We start from the raw sequence: 15,421 nt of genomic DNA on the forward strand, positions 1-15,421 counted from the left end.
GAACAGAAAACTTCATAGGATGAACTAAAGTCTTGTATAAGGCAAGACAACTTTCAAAATCCACACAAGTAAAGGCTGCCTACCTTATAATTTCATTTTGCAACAATCTTACTAACATGCACCGAAAACTTATCCCAAGAAAGCTATGTTACTGCTTTGACGTCACAGGGCTTGGACGCGCTTCGCTGAACATCGCCGGGGGCGGGGCTTAGAAAAATATTAAAATTATGTATTTTCGGCAATTTCCGATTGTTAATAACAAAAAATTATATCAAATATGTGTTCAGCACAAAAAGTACTTCAAAAATCAACAACTCATATAGGTGTATCTGTGATATTCTTTAAGGCAGGTGTTTTATGTATTTGTTTTGGATTGATAATCGGTAACTAATAACTAATTTGATTAATTACAGTTTTCAGGTAAATCAATTTTTCTGTTTATAAAGAAGTAAATAATCATGTGATGTTTGAATGACATATTCAACAAACTGTTTTGGTTTTTTTCATTATCTTTAATACAAGCCAAGCGGTGGCAGTAGACATAATAAAAATGAAAGCCAACCTGTGGGTGTTTTTGTCAGCATTTGCCCGCCATATCCACAAGAAGAACAGAGTACAGCCTCAGTCATACGTATATTTTAACCGAAATTATAATCATTGAGAAATAAAAATTTGATACAATTTATCTATAAATAAATATACTTTTCTCTTATATTTGTTATTCTAATCATTATTTATCTTTCAAATATGTAATAATTATTAATTAGAATATTGTTAATATTATGTTTATTGTGTCATTTTCATTTCTGCCATCGTCCATGTTGAATTTCGCGCTTGTTTCCAATGGTGTCGAAATTAAAGAGCGTTTTTAATACATTTCTGGGTCCTGAAAGACCCAACGTTTCAACCACAACACGAAAACGGAGTTTAGATGAGTATGTTTATGGTTTGATTATATATTTCTATGTAAAAAAATTGATTTTTAGACATTAAATCTATAGAAGTCTAGGCCTTACACGGACGTTTGTATTGTTGTTTGATGTTTGTTCCGAGCGGGACACTCACTGCTGATAACGATGTGTATGCACATGTCATGTTGTACGCTAGGTGGGCCTACGTAAATCGAAGGCCTGTTTAGCCTTCCTTCTAGGCTATTTTATTCGGTTATGTTAACATTACCTCCTAGTCGTATGATGAAAAACGTTGGAAATAAAAATTTTAAAAAGTAAGCACAGCATTTTTTATTCGCGTTTTTTATTTTCACGCAGATTTTAATATTATTTTTAAAAACTAGACATTCTGTACCTGGCCTGGTTCGGTAGGCATAGCCTACTGTAAGCCTAGGCCTACCATGTTTTACTAATAATTATTAAATTCATCAAATTGCTCTTACTTTAAATTTATTTTTGAATAATTTATCTTATTCTTAGAGAGGTCAGTGAAGATGAAGAAGATGACTATGTGACCCCTAATCTGAAGCGTCCTAAACTTCACATGTCCCCTAAAGATGCCCCTCCGATAATTAACGGTAAGTTATCCATGTCAATAAGTGACTCCTGCTCTATAATATTGGGTTTGTAGGTACTGTATAGTATAGCTGAATATATCATTTATCAATGTTATGCACTTGTCAATTGTATGACCCACTATACGACCCCCGGGAGAGGTGCGTCATTTTTCCGATGTGCGTCATACTTTTGAATACCATGACGCACCCGTGCATCAAAAAGGTGACTTACCTTTAGGTGACCATGACGCACCCATTTTGACGCACTGTGACCATGTTGTTTATGATATGGTGGGTGGTAAAGTGACGGACATTGACACACCTTGTTCATTGATGCGACGTACCATCTAGGTTTTTTGACGCACACCTGCGTCAGTAATTATTTGTAAATGACGCACCCATGACGCACCTCTCCCGGGGGTCATATAGTGGGTCATACAATTGACAAGTGCATTAATGTTATTGAAACACAAAAAGTACCTTACTGTAGATGCAATAAAGTAGGCAGTGGCCAAATTTCGAATTACATTTACAATTCAATTTATTGAGAAATGCATGTACACAGGACATTTTAAAACACAGTTATTTATTTATTGTGTTCTTTCTTGGCTAAATACTGTACTGTTTGATAATGGAATGCGTAGCATTTGTCTATTTTACACTTTTATGAAAGATAGTTGTAGTAAATGCATTTAAATTATATTACTGTACTGTATTACAAATTAAAAAAGAAAATTGAATACAGGTAATATTTGTATATTTTGTTAATTTTTAATAAATGTTTTATAATTAATTAATTAGGTATAGAAAACGGTACAGAACAAAGTCCACTTGTACGAGTTGCGGAGTGGGTGAAGCAAAAAGCACTGTCATTTAGCGAGAGTTACTTCTACAGTAAACGTGGTGAAAAACGTATTACAAATACTGTCCCTCGCAATCGGAAGCGTAATTTTGAAGAAATGTATATCTGCAAGCCCAAACATAACGGTAGCAGGAGACATCAAACTCCCACAAAATTGTTTGTCGGAGCAAATCGTAAGATCCGGATGTCTGAAGTCATTGTAGAAGATGAACAATCTGATTCAGAGCAATCATTGTCTGATGAAAATCCTAATCAAAAAGAAGGTTAGATCTCTTTATTTAAAGAATTATTGGATGCATGTTTGATAAATGGTAACAATATTAATACTAACTTTGATATTTCTTAAGTGGGAATTGAACCCAAACCTTCAAATTACTGGTGTTCATGCCTCTAGAGCACCGAACTTGTGCTGATGACTAGGGGTTAAAGTGGAGCTCCACCCAGAAAATTACTATTTTTCATACATTTCAACTATTATTTTAAAATATCATCCCCCATACTTCATATTTTTTTTAAATTGTTTTCAATGAGTACGAGTTTCTTGAAAATCACACCTTTTTGCGTTTTGGGGGGATACCTTCTAATTTCCTATTCTTTTACATGCAAAAGGGGGGTATATTTGAATAATCCTACAAAATTAATTTCTTCAAAAAAAAAAAATTTTTTAATGTAGTTTTATGTAATTTTTCCAGATCTTTCTATTTCTGGTATTGTTATCGTGTATACATTGCGCCATTTTGCGTAAATAGACACTTTCCCCCGTTCGGGTCCAATTGGGTTTTTTATTTTGCTAGGGAGTATGATCACGTGACATTTTTCACAATCACACTACTGCAGCTGGCGATCTGTTATTTTGTCGCGATGTTATTTTTGACGGGCAAAAAGTATATTAAAACATTCTGAATGTGACCCTATCATGTTTCACAGTGTAATAATGTGATTATGAGACTATTACTAAAATTTCAAATTTAACGAGATTTAAGAAAGATCTGGTTATATATTCAATAAAGCTAGGCCTAGGCCTACTAGAGTGTAGGTGTGTACCGATGCTGCTTGGCCTCTAGCTAGGCTTACACTCAGCAGTGAAGTTTGTTCTGCTGGCACCCAACCTCGGCCTACCCATATGGGCCATGATAGGGTGCCTGAATAGTTGCTTTTCAGTCAGGCCTAAGCTTCCACATCGCTTTACTACACTTTACTACTCTTGTTCTGTATAGGATTTTGTGTTTAACAATTCTTAATGTGCGAGAAAACCCAGGAATGATAAATGGGGCGAAACGACCATGAATTTTCAAACCCATAAATGCATATAGGCCTAGACAAAAATTCAAGGCTAGCTAGGCTGAGTGCCCTGAGCAGATGGCTTAGCTAGGCCTAGGTTAAAGTTAATAAGCAATCTGATAAGATTATTATGCTGTTGTTGTTGCAAATCATGAGGTTACAATACATGTAATTATATTGACATTTTTATCGGAAATATTACTAAGGCCTAAACAAATCGTATTAATTGTGTGTATAAAATTGATTCCCCATTTTTCGACACATAATTTACCAAAGGGGACCCATTTCACCCATGCGCCGTTCACCGGCGACTAAAACCCGTCAGTTGCTAAGTGTAACGCGTTTCGCGACGTATTGTAAACTAATAACCCCTAAGTTACTGAAAAAGTGTAATGTATTAAAAAACATTTTCTGACCGATTTTTTAGAAAAGAGTTTTTGGAAAATATTCCGTATTTTCCTTGTTTTTTTTATGTAATCACTTTCAATTAAACATACTTAAACGTAATATAAGCTGAGAAAGTCTGAGTGTAGCTCCACTTTAAGCTCTGTCTACACTATCAAAGTAGTAATACAACAAAAGTGTGATGTGCCCAAATATGGTAGTGATATGCTTAAATATGGTAGTGATACTGTATGCTTAAATATTGTAGTGATACTGTATGCTTAAATATTGTAGTGATATGCTTAAATATGGTAGTGATATGACATAATCGTGGCTATATATGGCTATTTTTTGTCATATAAAGTTATAATATAATGTAATGTACAGAAGACAGAGCTTTAGATTTAAGCCTGCTGCAGCAGCAGGATGATAATTGTACTGGGAAGTAGCTTGGTGTTCATGGAGCTAAGTAATTGGTCAGATGTTTGCTGAAGTAGATGCATACTTAAAGCAGTTGCAAAAAAGGAAGCTGTGACTACTTCAGCAACATTAACTACTGTACAAGTACTCTCAACAATATATGTACTTGACATAAAATGCAAATATTTTTTGTTACTGTAGATCTTCAAAAAGAAACAAACAATTTAAGATTTAAACTTTGTTGTTAATTTTTAGTTCTGTCTAGGGTAAGTGGTGGAGGTGGCGATGCTGATAGTCGTTCATGCCAAACATACAATGCAGTCCAACCACAATCAGACTTAGCAGGTAAGAATAAACAAAGACATTTAGCAAATGAGAACTTTGTTTAATTAAATGTACTACTACTGATAGTATCAGTTAAAATTGTGCTTAAATATTGGTAATATAATACAAATAATATTTGAGTGCAATGTTACAAATAATTTAATGAGGTTGAAAGAGAACATTTCATCTTTCTTCAATTATTTGTTTCATTGCATGAATACAGTATCAAACATTTATTATTTGTTTATAACATAACTTTATCATGTGACCCTCAATCCAATAAACTGACAAGAAGCTACCAATGTTTGTTATAAAGCCCACCAATAAATGCATGAAATATAAAAAATCCCCAATTACACATGTCTTTAAATGTATGTGTTTTTTTTTTAGATTTACCAACTGCGTCTGACTTACCTCATCACCAAATTGATGCTACTGATTCTAAATATACTTTTCAAAAACCAATCCATGTTCCGTCGCATTTAGCAAATTCTTCAAAACAAATGTAAGCATTTAACTGCAGTGAGACAAAACATTTCATTTAACTGCTAATTGTATTATTCTATAATAGAAGTAGAGCAGATTTAATATTATTTTGTAAGTGTTAATTCATGTCTACCACTGTATCAATTGTAATGCAGCCTGTTATTTGAGGAACTTCTTAAGGGTTTATAGATGTGGTAAGCTAGTCCTTAGGTCCGAGATAGATCACAGATTGGATCACTATCTTAAAAAGCAAACCTCTGGTAATAATATTTTTATGAAATTTGGACTTCTGTGTGAGATCCGGGAACAGAAAATTTAAAAAAGCCCTTAAAACATATATTTCCTAAGAAGTAACTCTTTTTTCTTTTGGAAAAGCACTATATATTTTCAAAATCGTTTGCACTGAACAGTATTATATTTGGTAATCAGGTGTAAACCATTGACTAGCGAAAGCTATTTGTTTATACCGTTTTGCCTTTGGTGAATAAAGAATTATGAAATATAAATAAAACAATAATAATTTATTAAATATTTAAGATGTACCTTACTGTAAAAAATGTGGTTGAAGTGAACAAGCAAAATTCAATCGTTGGTATCCAAGGCCGCTCCAGAATCAATAAAAATAAAATTGGGTCAGATTCAGCGTGTTTACACTTCCAAACCAGTGTTCTATTTATTTCTCAAGCTATTTGTCTTGTTTTTCCATACCAACTCATTTGGTGGTACCTTGTTCACGATTTATATTGTGTGTTATTTCTTTCAGAAAAACACAAATTTCATCCAGGCAGTCTAATTTTGAACCAACAGCTGTCCGTTTAACGACGTCGTACTCTAACATATTTCCCAAGTCTTCTCAATTTCGCAATCGTCTTCAAAATCACAAAGTGTCGTACACAGTCAAGGAGGTATGGACTGGTTATTTTAACCATATTAAAAAAAGTGATGTTTTTTAATCTTCTCAATACTGTACAGGGAACTCGTAACCATAATTTCTTTCATTTGTATAAGGAAAGAAAGGATAAATACCCTTTACACATTAGCTTAAATATTTGGAGCAACTTCTTACCAGGTTTGGATAGTGTGATTGCAATTTGGTGAAAATCTTTAAAAATGTACATATCGGAAGAAAAAGACACCAAAAAAAAGTAATTGTGTGAAAATGGAAATTTAGGATTTACAGGGTTTAGGGTTTTGCTTCCGGAAATGTTTCTGTTTAAATGAATTTAATTATTATTATATATTATTAACTGTTCATTATTATAATGTTTGTTTCGTGCCATTATTGGATAACATAGAAAGATGTGTTCAATTTCAGAGTATACGATTACAACACAGAGATGAATATCAACAGCTTTTACAACAGTTTACCACGGCTGATGTTAACTTCTTCAGACCAGCCTCACCACCTGTGGAAGTTAATCAAACACAAGAAGAGACAATACACAATGATGATAAAGAAGTACCAAGAGTGTAAGTTTATAGCATTTTGATATATTTATTTAAAAAAATATTTCATACAGAAAGTTTGACTTGCCAATTACAGAATGGATAAAGTCTAATTTGAGGTTTTAGGCATTAGAAAAGTTGCGAGTTACAACCCTGGCATTAGATCTGGATTGGACCCTAGACCTTGAGATTGGAAGGCAAACATATTTATGTTAAATATGTTAATATTAAAGTAATAAAATTACTATGGAGTAAAATGACCTGGGTATTAAACAATTATAAGGTATATAATGAGAGCATTTGAAAAGAAACACATTAAAATCTAACAGAAAGTATGCAGAGGTGTAAATAGAGGGAACCATTTAGGAATAGGTGAGGAAAACCAAACCAGTATATTTGCAGGAACTCCCAAAGATTTCTGAAGACCTTAAAAAATAATCTTTAGATTGGGTGATTTTGAAGGTGGGTATACCCACCTAATTCCACCCAGCACGGTTACATCCATGAATAGGATTTTGTACTTTGATATTATGAAGATTTTAAAATGTTTACATGTTTTTCATATTTTATAGATATTACAGACCCAAAGTGAACAGTACATTCTCAATACATGCAGTGCAAACTCGTAAGGAAGTTCGAGGAGAGCGCATCCTCACTCATAACTACACCAGTCATCGTGAAATACGTGAAGCAGCTCGGCAGCGACTCCATGCACCTACCAGTGAACTTAGTGTTTGTGTAACCCCTCCAAATGAAAGAAACTCAATAGCAACCCCAACTCAACCAGGTTAATATTCTTTCTTGTTTATATTTTGTTTTGAAGTACCAACAATAGTTTTCTCTATGGATTACAATAAAGCCTAGATTACACTTGGGTCAAATTAAGTGAGTCACTGGCTATATTGAACAAGAAAATTCCAATCTGAATATGATTCCCTCGGACTAACCAAGATCAATGGTTAATTTTACTGACCAATGGTGAAATTTACTAATGGTCTTGCGTGAGGTTTTCTTGACGTCCATTGTATGTCATAGAGAATTCTAGATTTGGGAGGCTCACAGGTATCCATCTTTGCGAATGTTTAATTTGGTATGTTCAAAACACCAAACTAAATGTCCAGATTCAATTTTGAGACAAAATATTTCTATTTGCTAATTTTTATTTAATATTTTTTCTGTACAATGGATAATTGATTTATTTTTTACAATATTAGACTTTGATCGATCAGAATCTCCAATCATCACCGGAGTACACATGCCATCAAAAGGTTGGACATCAACAAGTTCTAGAGAATTATCAAGTTTTCAACAAAATTTATCCAAATCAGTAGTAGCCAAAGAAGACTGGATTAAAGACTTGTAAGTTATTTCTATTTAAACCAAGGTGGCCCCAAAATCGGTCTTTACTTGGAGGTTTTCATAATAATATCTCTTATATATTCTCGCTGTGACAGTTTGTGAGTCTTTATTGACATTTCCAAATTTTTTTAGAGTTTGTAAGTATAACCCAGAAAATGTATCAACTGTTTGCAATTAAAATTATTGCCATATAAATTGTAATCAAAAGAGAGCATTCTTAAACTCTGTCTACACTATCTTGACTTTATGTAATAATGTTTTGTGCCCATGGACATGATAATGTCGTAACACCACCATATTTGGGCACATCATACTTTTTTTGTAAAACTTGTTTGATAGTGTAGTGTAGACACCTTTAGCCCAAACAATATTATAAATAATTTACTCTATAGTATAGTGTGTTTATTCATGGATAAAAGACAGATTTGAATCAATCTCTTACTTTCTCTCTTTTCTTTTTTTCAATCAACAGAAAACTAAAGTTTGAATCTAGTACCCGAGAAAGAATTCGCCGGGCAGAAGAAGAAAGAATTAAAACTAAAATATATGAAGAACGAGTATGTATACTATAGTAATATTTTTAGTCAATAAAATTGCCCAAATTTACCTTACTTTTTTTTTTATTGAAAAAGTCCACATACCTGGATAAACAAATATATGCATACATCTTTTGAAATGATGGATATAAAACACACCTCTGAGTGAATGAAATAATCCCTTACCCTGTATGCAAAGATGTTGACATATCTTTTTTCATTGTTTTTTTCTCTTGTTTTTAGCGTATGCAAGAAATGTGCAAGATTGAACAAACTGTAAGGATTTATATATTAAATTATGTTAATATTATGTTAAAACATATAGACAAATTAAAAATGTAGTTTTTACACATTGTGTTAATGTATTAATTAAAGAAATCATATAAAAATAATTACTGAAAAAGTAGTAGTGGCTGGATCTCAATGGAGATAAAAATAAAAAAAGTCAAAAAGCTAAATTAAAATAGTAATGTAAAACAGCCAGAAAGAAGGGGTCCAAGCTTTTTGAAAACACTATTTCTTGGTCAGTGTTAATTATATATATATATTGTTTGTACAGATCAGAAAGCGAATGCTTATAGCTGAAAGTGAGCCCCCGGTGTTGCCAGAGGTTGCTGAGCCAGAAATATCCGAAGATGAATTGGACGAAACAGAAGACTTGCCAATGCTTACAGACGAGATGGAGGACGTGATTGATGCAGCGTTTGCACCTGATCCTCCAAATGAAACCCTAGTTCAAGGCTTCAAGTGTACCCTAACCAGGAGTAATATACAAACATTAAATGGCCTCAACTGGCTTAATGATGAGGTTGGTTCAAAATTATGTTTCTTTGTGGAGTGACTTTTTTTAAAGCTCATGAGTACAATCGGAGCATCATTATGCACTTGTCAATTGTATAACCCCTGGGAGAGGTGGATCATTTGTCCAATGTGTGTCATGATGCCATGAATACCATGATGCACCACTGCGTCCAAAAAGTGACTTCCTTTAGCTGACCATGATGCATCCATTTTGAAGACCAATGACACATTGTGACCATATTCACGATATGGTGTGTGGTGATGTGTCGGCATTTAGGGTTTTTTTTAAGCACCCCCTGCGTCAATAATTTTTTGTAAATGACGCCCCTCTCCCGTGTTTGTATAGTGGGTCATACAATTGACAAGTGCATTAACACCAGGTACAATTGGGAACTTTACCCTTCAGTATTTCAAACGTTAAGTACTATACTCAATGAACAAGCCTTTGTTAACATTGTTAACATTTTCCACTTGAAAAATATATATAATTACTAATTTTCTGTTGAGCACAAAGGTTTCTCAATCAAATACACCAATTAATTTGAATACATTTTTTTTTGTAGGTTATTAATTTTTACATGAGCTTATTGGTTGAAAGGAGTGAAAATGTAAGTGACTTCATTTCTTCTGTATTGTCCTTGAAAGGATCTGGTTAATTTTTAAAGCCATTTTAATTCAACTCGACAATAAATTGTAAAATAATGTAAATATTAAAAGATATATAAAGTTTGCGCTACACCACGTATATAGTTCTGAAAAGAGCTGTTGAGTTCTTTAACGTTTTAATCAACATACTTCAATTCTCACTCCTGAGGATGGTCAAAGTATATTGATGATCGAAACTACCTTTCTATTTGCCTGTACATAAACACATCATAACTTCCTGAGCTCTGGTTGTGGAATTAAATCAACATATAAGTGTCGGAAAATAAGCGTAATGCTTGTGAAAATGGAATACCTTGTAAATAGATAAAATATATTGAAACTTTGTTTGAATAGAAACTGATTTGATGCCATTTAAAATAAATCGATGTATAAAGACGGTAAGAATTTTTAATAAATTGAAATAACATATTTATATATTGACAGGATAATTATCCAAAGGCTCACAACTTCAACACCTTCTTCTATCCTAAATTACTACAAGGAGGCCACAAACCAATACGACGCTGGACAAAGAAAGTTGATATCTTTTCAAAACATTTGATTCTTGTTCCGGTTCATTTAGGAATGCATTGGTGTTTGGCTGTAAGTCGATCACGTTTGTTTTTGTGTGTTTATTTCTATCTATATTTGTGCAGAATTACTCAAAAAGTTATTGCCAGTTAGCTGTATGGGAACACATCAATAAATTTTCGTATGCCTAGACGGATTTTTGCACTCTCTGAGACTGAGAGCTCTTCTAGTTGTAGTTAGTTTCTCTTAAAATAGATTTACATTGGAACCCTCTTTAAGGAACACCTTATATTTTGTCCTCATTAAAGCTACCTAGATGTTTGTTACGATGAACGTTCACTCATTTTATGAAAGTCATAATTTAAAACGTCTAGAAACAGTCAATCTTGAATCGACTAAAAGCCATTCAAAAGGTATACTGATTGACATTGTGTTTTTTAGATTTCATATATGTTCAATTCTCTTAATTTAATTTCAGATTATTGATATGCGTAAAAAGACAATATCATATTATGACTCTATGGGCAATGGCAATCCTAAATGTTTGCAAGCTTTAAAGTAAGTATAGTAGCAAATATGCGTTGAAATGCATTCAGATCACCAAAGTTAAGCAATGTTGGACCCAGTTGCGGATGGGAGACTATCTGGAATATCGCATCTGGTGCTTTATCGACCGGAGAGTGATGGTGTAATCATAAGGGACTTAGACTAGCATGTGATAGACATGGGTTCAAACCTATCTGTACCATACTGATTGCTTAGGCAAGATGCTTTACTTTCATTGCCTTGTCCTTTGGCTGTTCGTCCTGTGTACATATGGTGTACGTTAAAGAACAACTTGGTACACTATTCGAAAAGAGTAGTGGATCATCTCCTGGTGTACTGATCTGGGTAGGAACTGCAATGCTGATTGCCGTGGGTCCATAGACTGCCTAATCGAAATTTCCTCAGTTTCCAGTTAAGCTTGAGAGTGATAATAAATGCCTATGTATAGTTATGCTTATCTAGTTTTATATGGTCTTATACCCTCAAACTTTTTTTATTCTAATTTGCTAGGCAATATTTATATGATGAGCATGTTGATAAGAAGCAATCAGAGTTGGATATGACAGGCTGGAAGTTGATAACTTGTTCAAATTTACCACAGCAGATGAATGGCAGCGACTGTGGTATGTTTGCTTGTAAATATGCTGAATACATTTGTAGAGATGCTCCTATTACATTTACCCAGGTAGGTTTTTTTTTTCAGTTTATTTTCCATATGATAAACAATAACAAAGGGTTTTACAAACTTAAAATCGGCGACCTGTTGCCAGTTTTGCAAAAGCAAATTTCACCTTTTGGATCGAACACATATTTAAACGATTCGACCTAATTGCAACACACGCTTGGAGGTCTAGAGGTACATAACCTAGGCTACTGATCTGGTGAGCTTAACTAATTTACTAAAAACTTACTAATTGAATTATGATTTTGATTCTTTTTAAGGAGGATATGCCGTATTTCAGGAGAAGAATGGTCTGGGAAATTATCAACAAACAACTATTATAACAAAAGCTGATATTATTGTATATAGATATATATAGATATAAAAAAAACAAGAAAATCAGGAGTAACTATAAAATTGTATTAGAAAATTATAGGAATGTGGAGCATTCAATTTGCAATGACCTTTGCCCCCATGTGAAATGTCATGTGACACATTTAGCTTCCAGTTAATAATTACATTATTTTATTTTTCTATCCATTTTTTGTTGAATTATTAAAATGTTTGATTTATTTTTGAGAGGGACAGTGTATTTATCTAAATTATAATTAATATAATTAATTTTTTTATATATATATTTTGTAACTCAATTATTTTAGACAGTACAAATGCATCTCTTTAGAAATGTTGTTTTTGAATAGGCCATTATTTATTTTTGCAAAAGTTATTCAGGTGTTTGCAAATTGAATGCTCCTTAATAATTGGGATTTTTTTCTGGAAAAAGTATTTCAATTATAAATATGAAATATTCTAGAATTAAGAAACTGTAGACATACTTTATAAAGAAAATAGTCAAACTGTGGTGATTTTTTAGAAATCATAATGTTAAAGGTCACAGAAAGATCCCTGTTAAAATGTGACCATTTACACACAAACTTTGAAATGCGCGATAATTGTCCCATGGGTTTATTGTGTTATCCTATTGAGGTAATTGTCTTTCCTAGTTGGATAATTTTCACATGGGTGTTAAATAAGGGATAATTTTCACATGGGTGTTAAATAAGGGATAATTTTCCAAGAGGTATTAAGGATGTATCATATAATATTGTAAATAATTTCAACTGATTGCTGATGTTAACAATAGAAGGTTGCACTTATACATTTCTTTTTTTACTGTTCTTATGTTGAGGATACATGTATAGTTTTCTTTCATTTCCTGTTATAATAGTTTTTATAAAATAAACCCCATTCCCAACTTAACCGATTTTATGTTGATAACTGATTTTTACACAAATTATGCGGGCCATTTTGTTTGGTAAATATACATTCTATTCTTATAGTGATGTTAGAAATGTAACTAAAAATATGCTATATTATTTACACACATAATAAAAATTAATTTGCAAATTAAGATAAGATTTTTCAGTCAAAATTTAGACTTTGTTTGGGGAATGGGCGGGGGAGATTAGGGGTGGAGAAAGGAGATTTTTGTATGAAAGTGGTTGCGTTGTGCACATCCTATTGTATGTGTGGCTTGCTTCCAAAGGTGCTTTATATGTTTGATTAGTTTTATTTGTCTCATTATTTGTACTAAGAAAACTTTTTTAGTTAAAACAAAATGTCATAAGGTAAATAAAAATTAATCTTGTTTAAAGAGGTTTTAGGCTGTTACATTTGATGTATATGCTTGTTATAGAATGTAATTATATTTAGGTTAACATCGTCTATCTTAAAACCTGGTATTTTACTGTCCAATGGTATCAGAACAATTTATATAATAATAAATGATTGAAATTTGTACGTTCTACACCTAATCACCTAAAATATGAACACTTCAGAAGCCGATTGTAATATTTGTATATATTTCTATGTGCTCGTCATTTTATAAAACAAAAATTAAATAAAAATTTGAAATTCATTTTTTTACAGGAACTTTTCAGAATGATTTAATGTGATAGTTGTGCATGTATATATATCACATTATGGCTTTAACTCATACTTTTCCAGTCTAGACTATCAAACTAGTTTGACAAAAAAAGTGTGATGTGCCCAAATATATGGTAGTGATATATCATGTACATATATGGGCACCAAATGTTTTTGTCACATAAAGTTTGATAGATAAAAACGACTTTGTATATTGAGGTAACGGGCAGATAACATGTGATTCTGTACATGTCATAAATTAAAAGGGCCGAAATTTGGCCATTTTAAAAATAAATTTCCCTTTAATGTTCAGGGATTTTTTGTTGAAAAATGGCAAAGAACCAACTTTATAAAATATCCTATTAACACCTATTTTGTCATAGGAAACCCATTCAAGTGCACAACAATGGTGTTAATTGCACAGCAAGCTGTGTAATGATGATGTTTTAAACATAAAATAATTTGGTACTACCCTACGAATAATTGTCAATAATTATTTTATTCAATACTCACTTAAACGTGTTTAGTTATTATTAGAGTATTAATTTTATTTCTGGAATATTTAGAATTAAATACCCTGGAGAGACTATGTGAACACCGTATTGATACTTAAAACTAAAGTAAAAATACAAGACACATACATATGACATGAAACAATTTACTATAGCACAATTGGCATGCGCAGAACGCATTATTTGTCTCTGCGCATGTTTATTATGCAATAGTAACCATTTATGTCAAAAAATAAAAGGGTCGAAAATTGGCCATTTTTCGGAAATTTCCCTGTACTATAGTACAGGGATTTTTTCACAAAAATGGCCAATTTTCGACCTTTTTATTTTTCGATAAAACTGGTCACTATAGCACAATTGGCATGCGCAGAACGAATTATTCGTCTCTGCGCATGTTTAATATGGTATAGTAACCATTTATGTCAAAACTGGTTACTATAGCACAATTGACATGTGCAGAACCCATTATTCGTCTCTGCGCATGTTTATTATGCTATAGTAACCATTTATGTCAAAACTGGTTACTATAGCACAATTGACATGCGCAGACCCCATTATTCGTCTCTGCGCATTTATGTAAAAGTAACCAGTTTTGACTTAAATGGTTACTATAGTATAATAAACATGCGTAGAGTCGAATAATGGGTTCTGCGCATGTCAATTGTGCTATAGTAACCATTTACGTCAAATATGGTTATGAAAGCACAATTGATATGCGTAGAACACATTACTCGCCTCTGCGCATGTTTATTATGCTATAGTAACTATAATTTATGTCAAAAAATAAAAGGGTAGAAAATCGGCCATTTTTCGAAAATTTCCCTGTACGAATAATGGGTTCAGGGATTTTTTCCAAAAAATTGCCAATTTTCGACCTTTTTATTTTTCGATAAATCTGGTTACTATAGCACAATTGGCATGCGTAGAACCAATTACTCGCCTCTGCGCATGTTTATTATGCTATAGTAACCATTTATGTCAAAAAATAAAAGGGTAGAAAATCGGCCATTTTTCGAAAATTTCCCTGTACTATAGTACAGGGATTTTTTCAAAAAAATGGCAAATTTTCGACCTTTTTATTTTTCGATAAAACTGGTTACTATAGCACAATTGGCATGCGCAGAACCAATTATTTGTCTCTGCGCATGTTTATTATGCTATAGTAACCATTTATGTCAAAACTGGTTACTATAG

The 15,421-nt window shown here is 32.6% G+C and overlaps 1 protein-coding gene across 2 annotated transcripts; it reads left to right on the forward strand.

Annotated features, from left to right (window-relative positions):
- Positions 1-821: 821 nt before the first annotated feature.
- LOC140054795 (uncharacterized) lies at positions 822-13,446 on the forward strand. Of its 2 annotated transcripts, none has more exons than XM_072099890.1 (17): positions 822-935; positions 1,431-1,528; positions 2,309-2,632; positions 4,710-4,799; positions 5,169-5,283; positions 6,028-6,169; positions 6,580-6,734; positions 7,283-7,497; positions 7,925-8,069; positions 8,542-8,626; positions 8,849-8,881; positions 9,165-9,413; positions 9,970-10,014; positions 10,496-10,654; positions 11,061-11,140; positions 11,639-11,813; positions 12,071-13,446. In XM_072099890.1, the coding sequence occupies exons 1-17, from the start codon at positions 844-846 to the stop codon at positions 12,131-12,133; spliced, it is 2,265 nt and encodes a 754-aa protein (XP_071955991.1). In that variant the 5' UTR covers positions 822-843; the 3' UTR covers positions 12,134-13,446. The 2 variants fall into 2 exon arrangements, with proteins under 2 accessions (XP_071955991.1, XP_071955999.1); XM_072099898.1 differs by having other exon boundaries at positions 7,292-7,497.
- The last annotated feature ends 1,975 nt before the right edge of the window (positions 13,447-15,421 follow it).

This window comes from Antedon mediterranea, chromosome 1 (assembly GCF_964355755.1).
Source record: "Antedon mediterranea chromosome 1, ecAntMedi1.1, whole genome shotgun sequence".
In the NCBI taxonomy this organism is placed as follows: Eukaryota; Metazoa; Echinodermata; class Crinoidea; order Comatulida; family Antedonidae; genus Antedon; species Antedon mediterranea.

What these genes read in the sequence shown, in the direction of transcription:
- LOC140054795 (XM_072099890.1), top strand. Translation starts at nt 844, where the DNA reads ATGGTGTCGAAATTAAAGAGCGTTTTTAATACATTTCTGGGTCCTGAA. An exon ending in AGCAACCCCAACTCAACCAG is followed by an intron (nt 7,498 to 7,924) that starts GTTAATATTCTT and finishes TTACAATATTAG; the next exon opens with ACTTTGATCGATCAGAATCT. An exon ending in AAATGTTTGCAAGCTTTAAA is followed by an intron (nt 11,141 to 11,638) that starts GTAAGTATAGTA and finishes CTAATTTGCTAG; the next exon opens with GCAATATTTATATGATGAGC.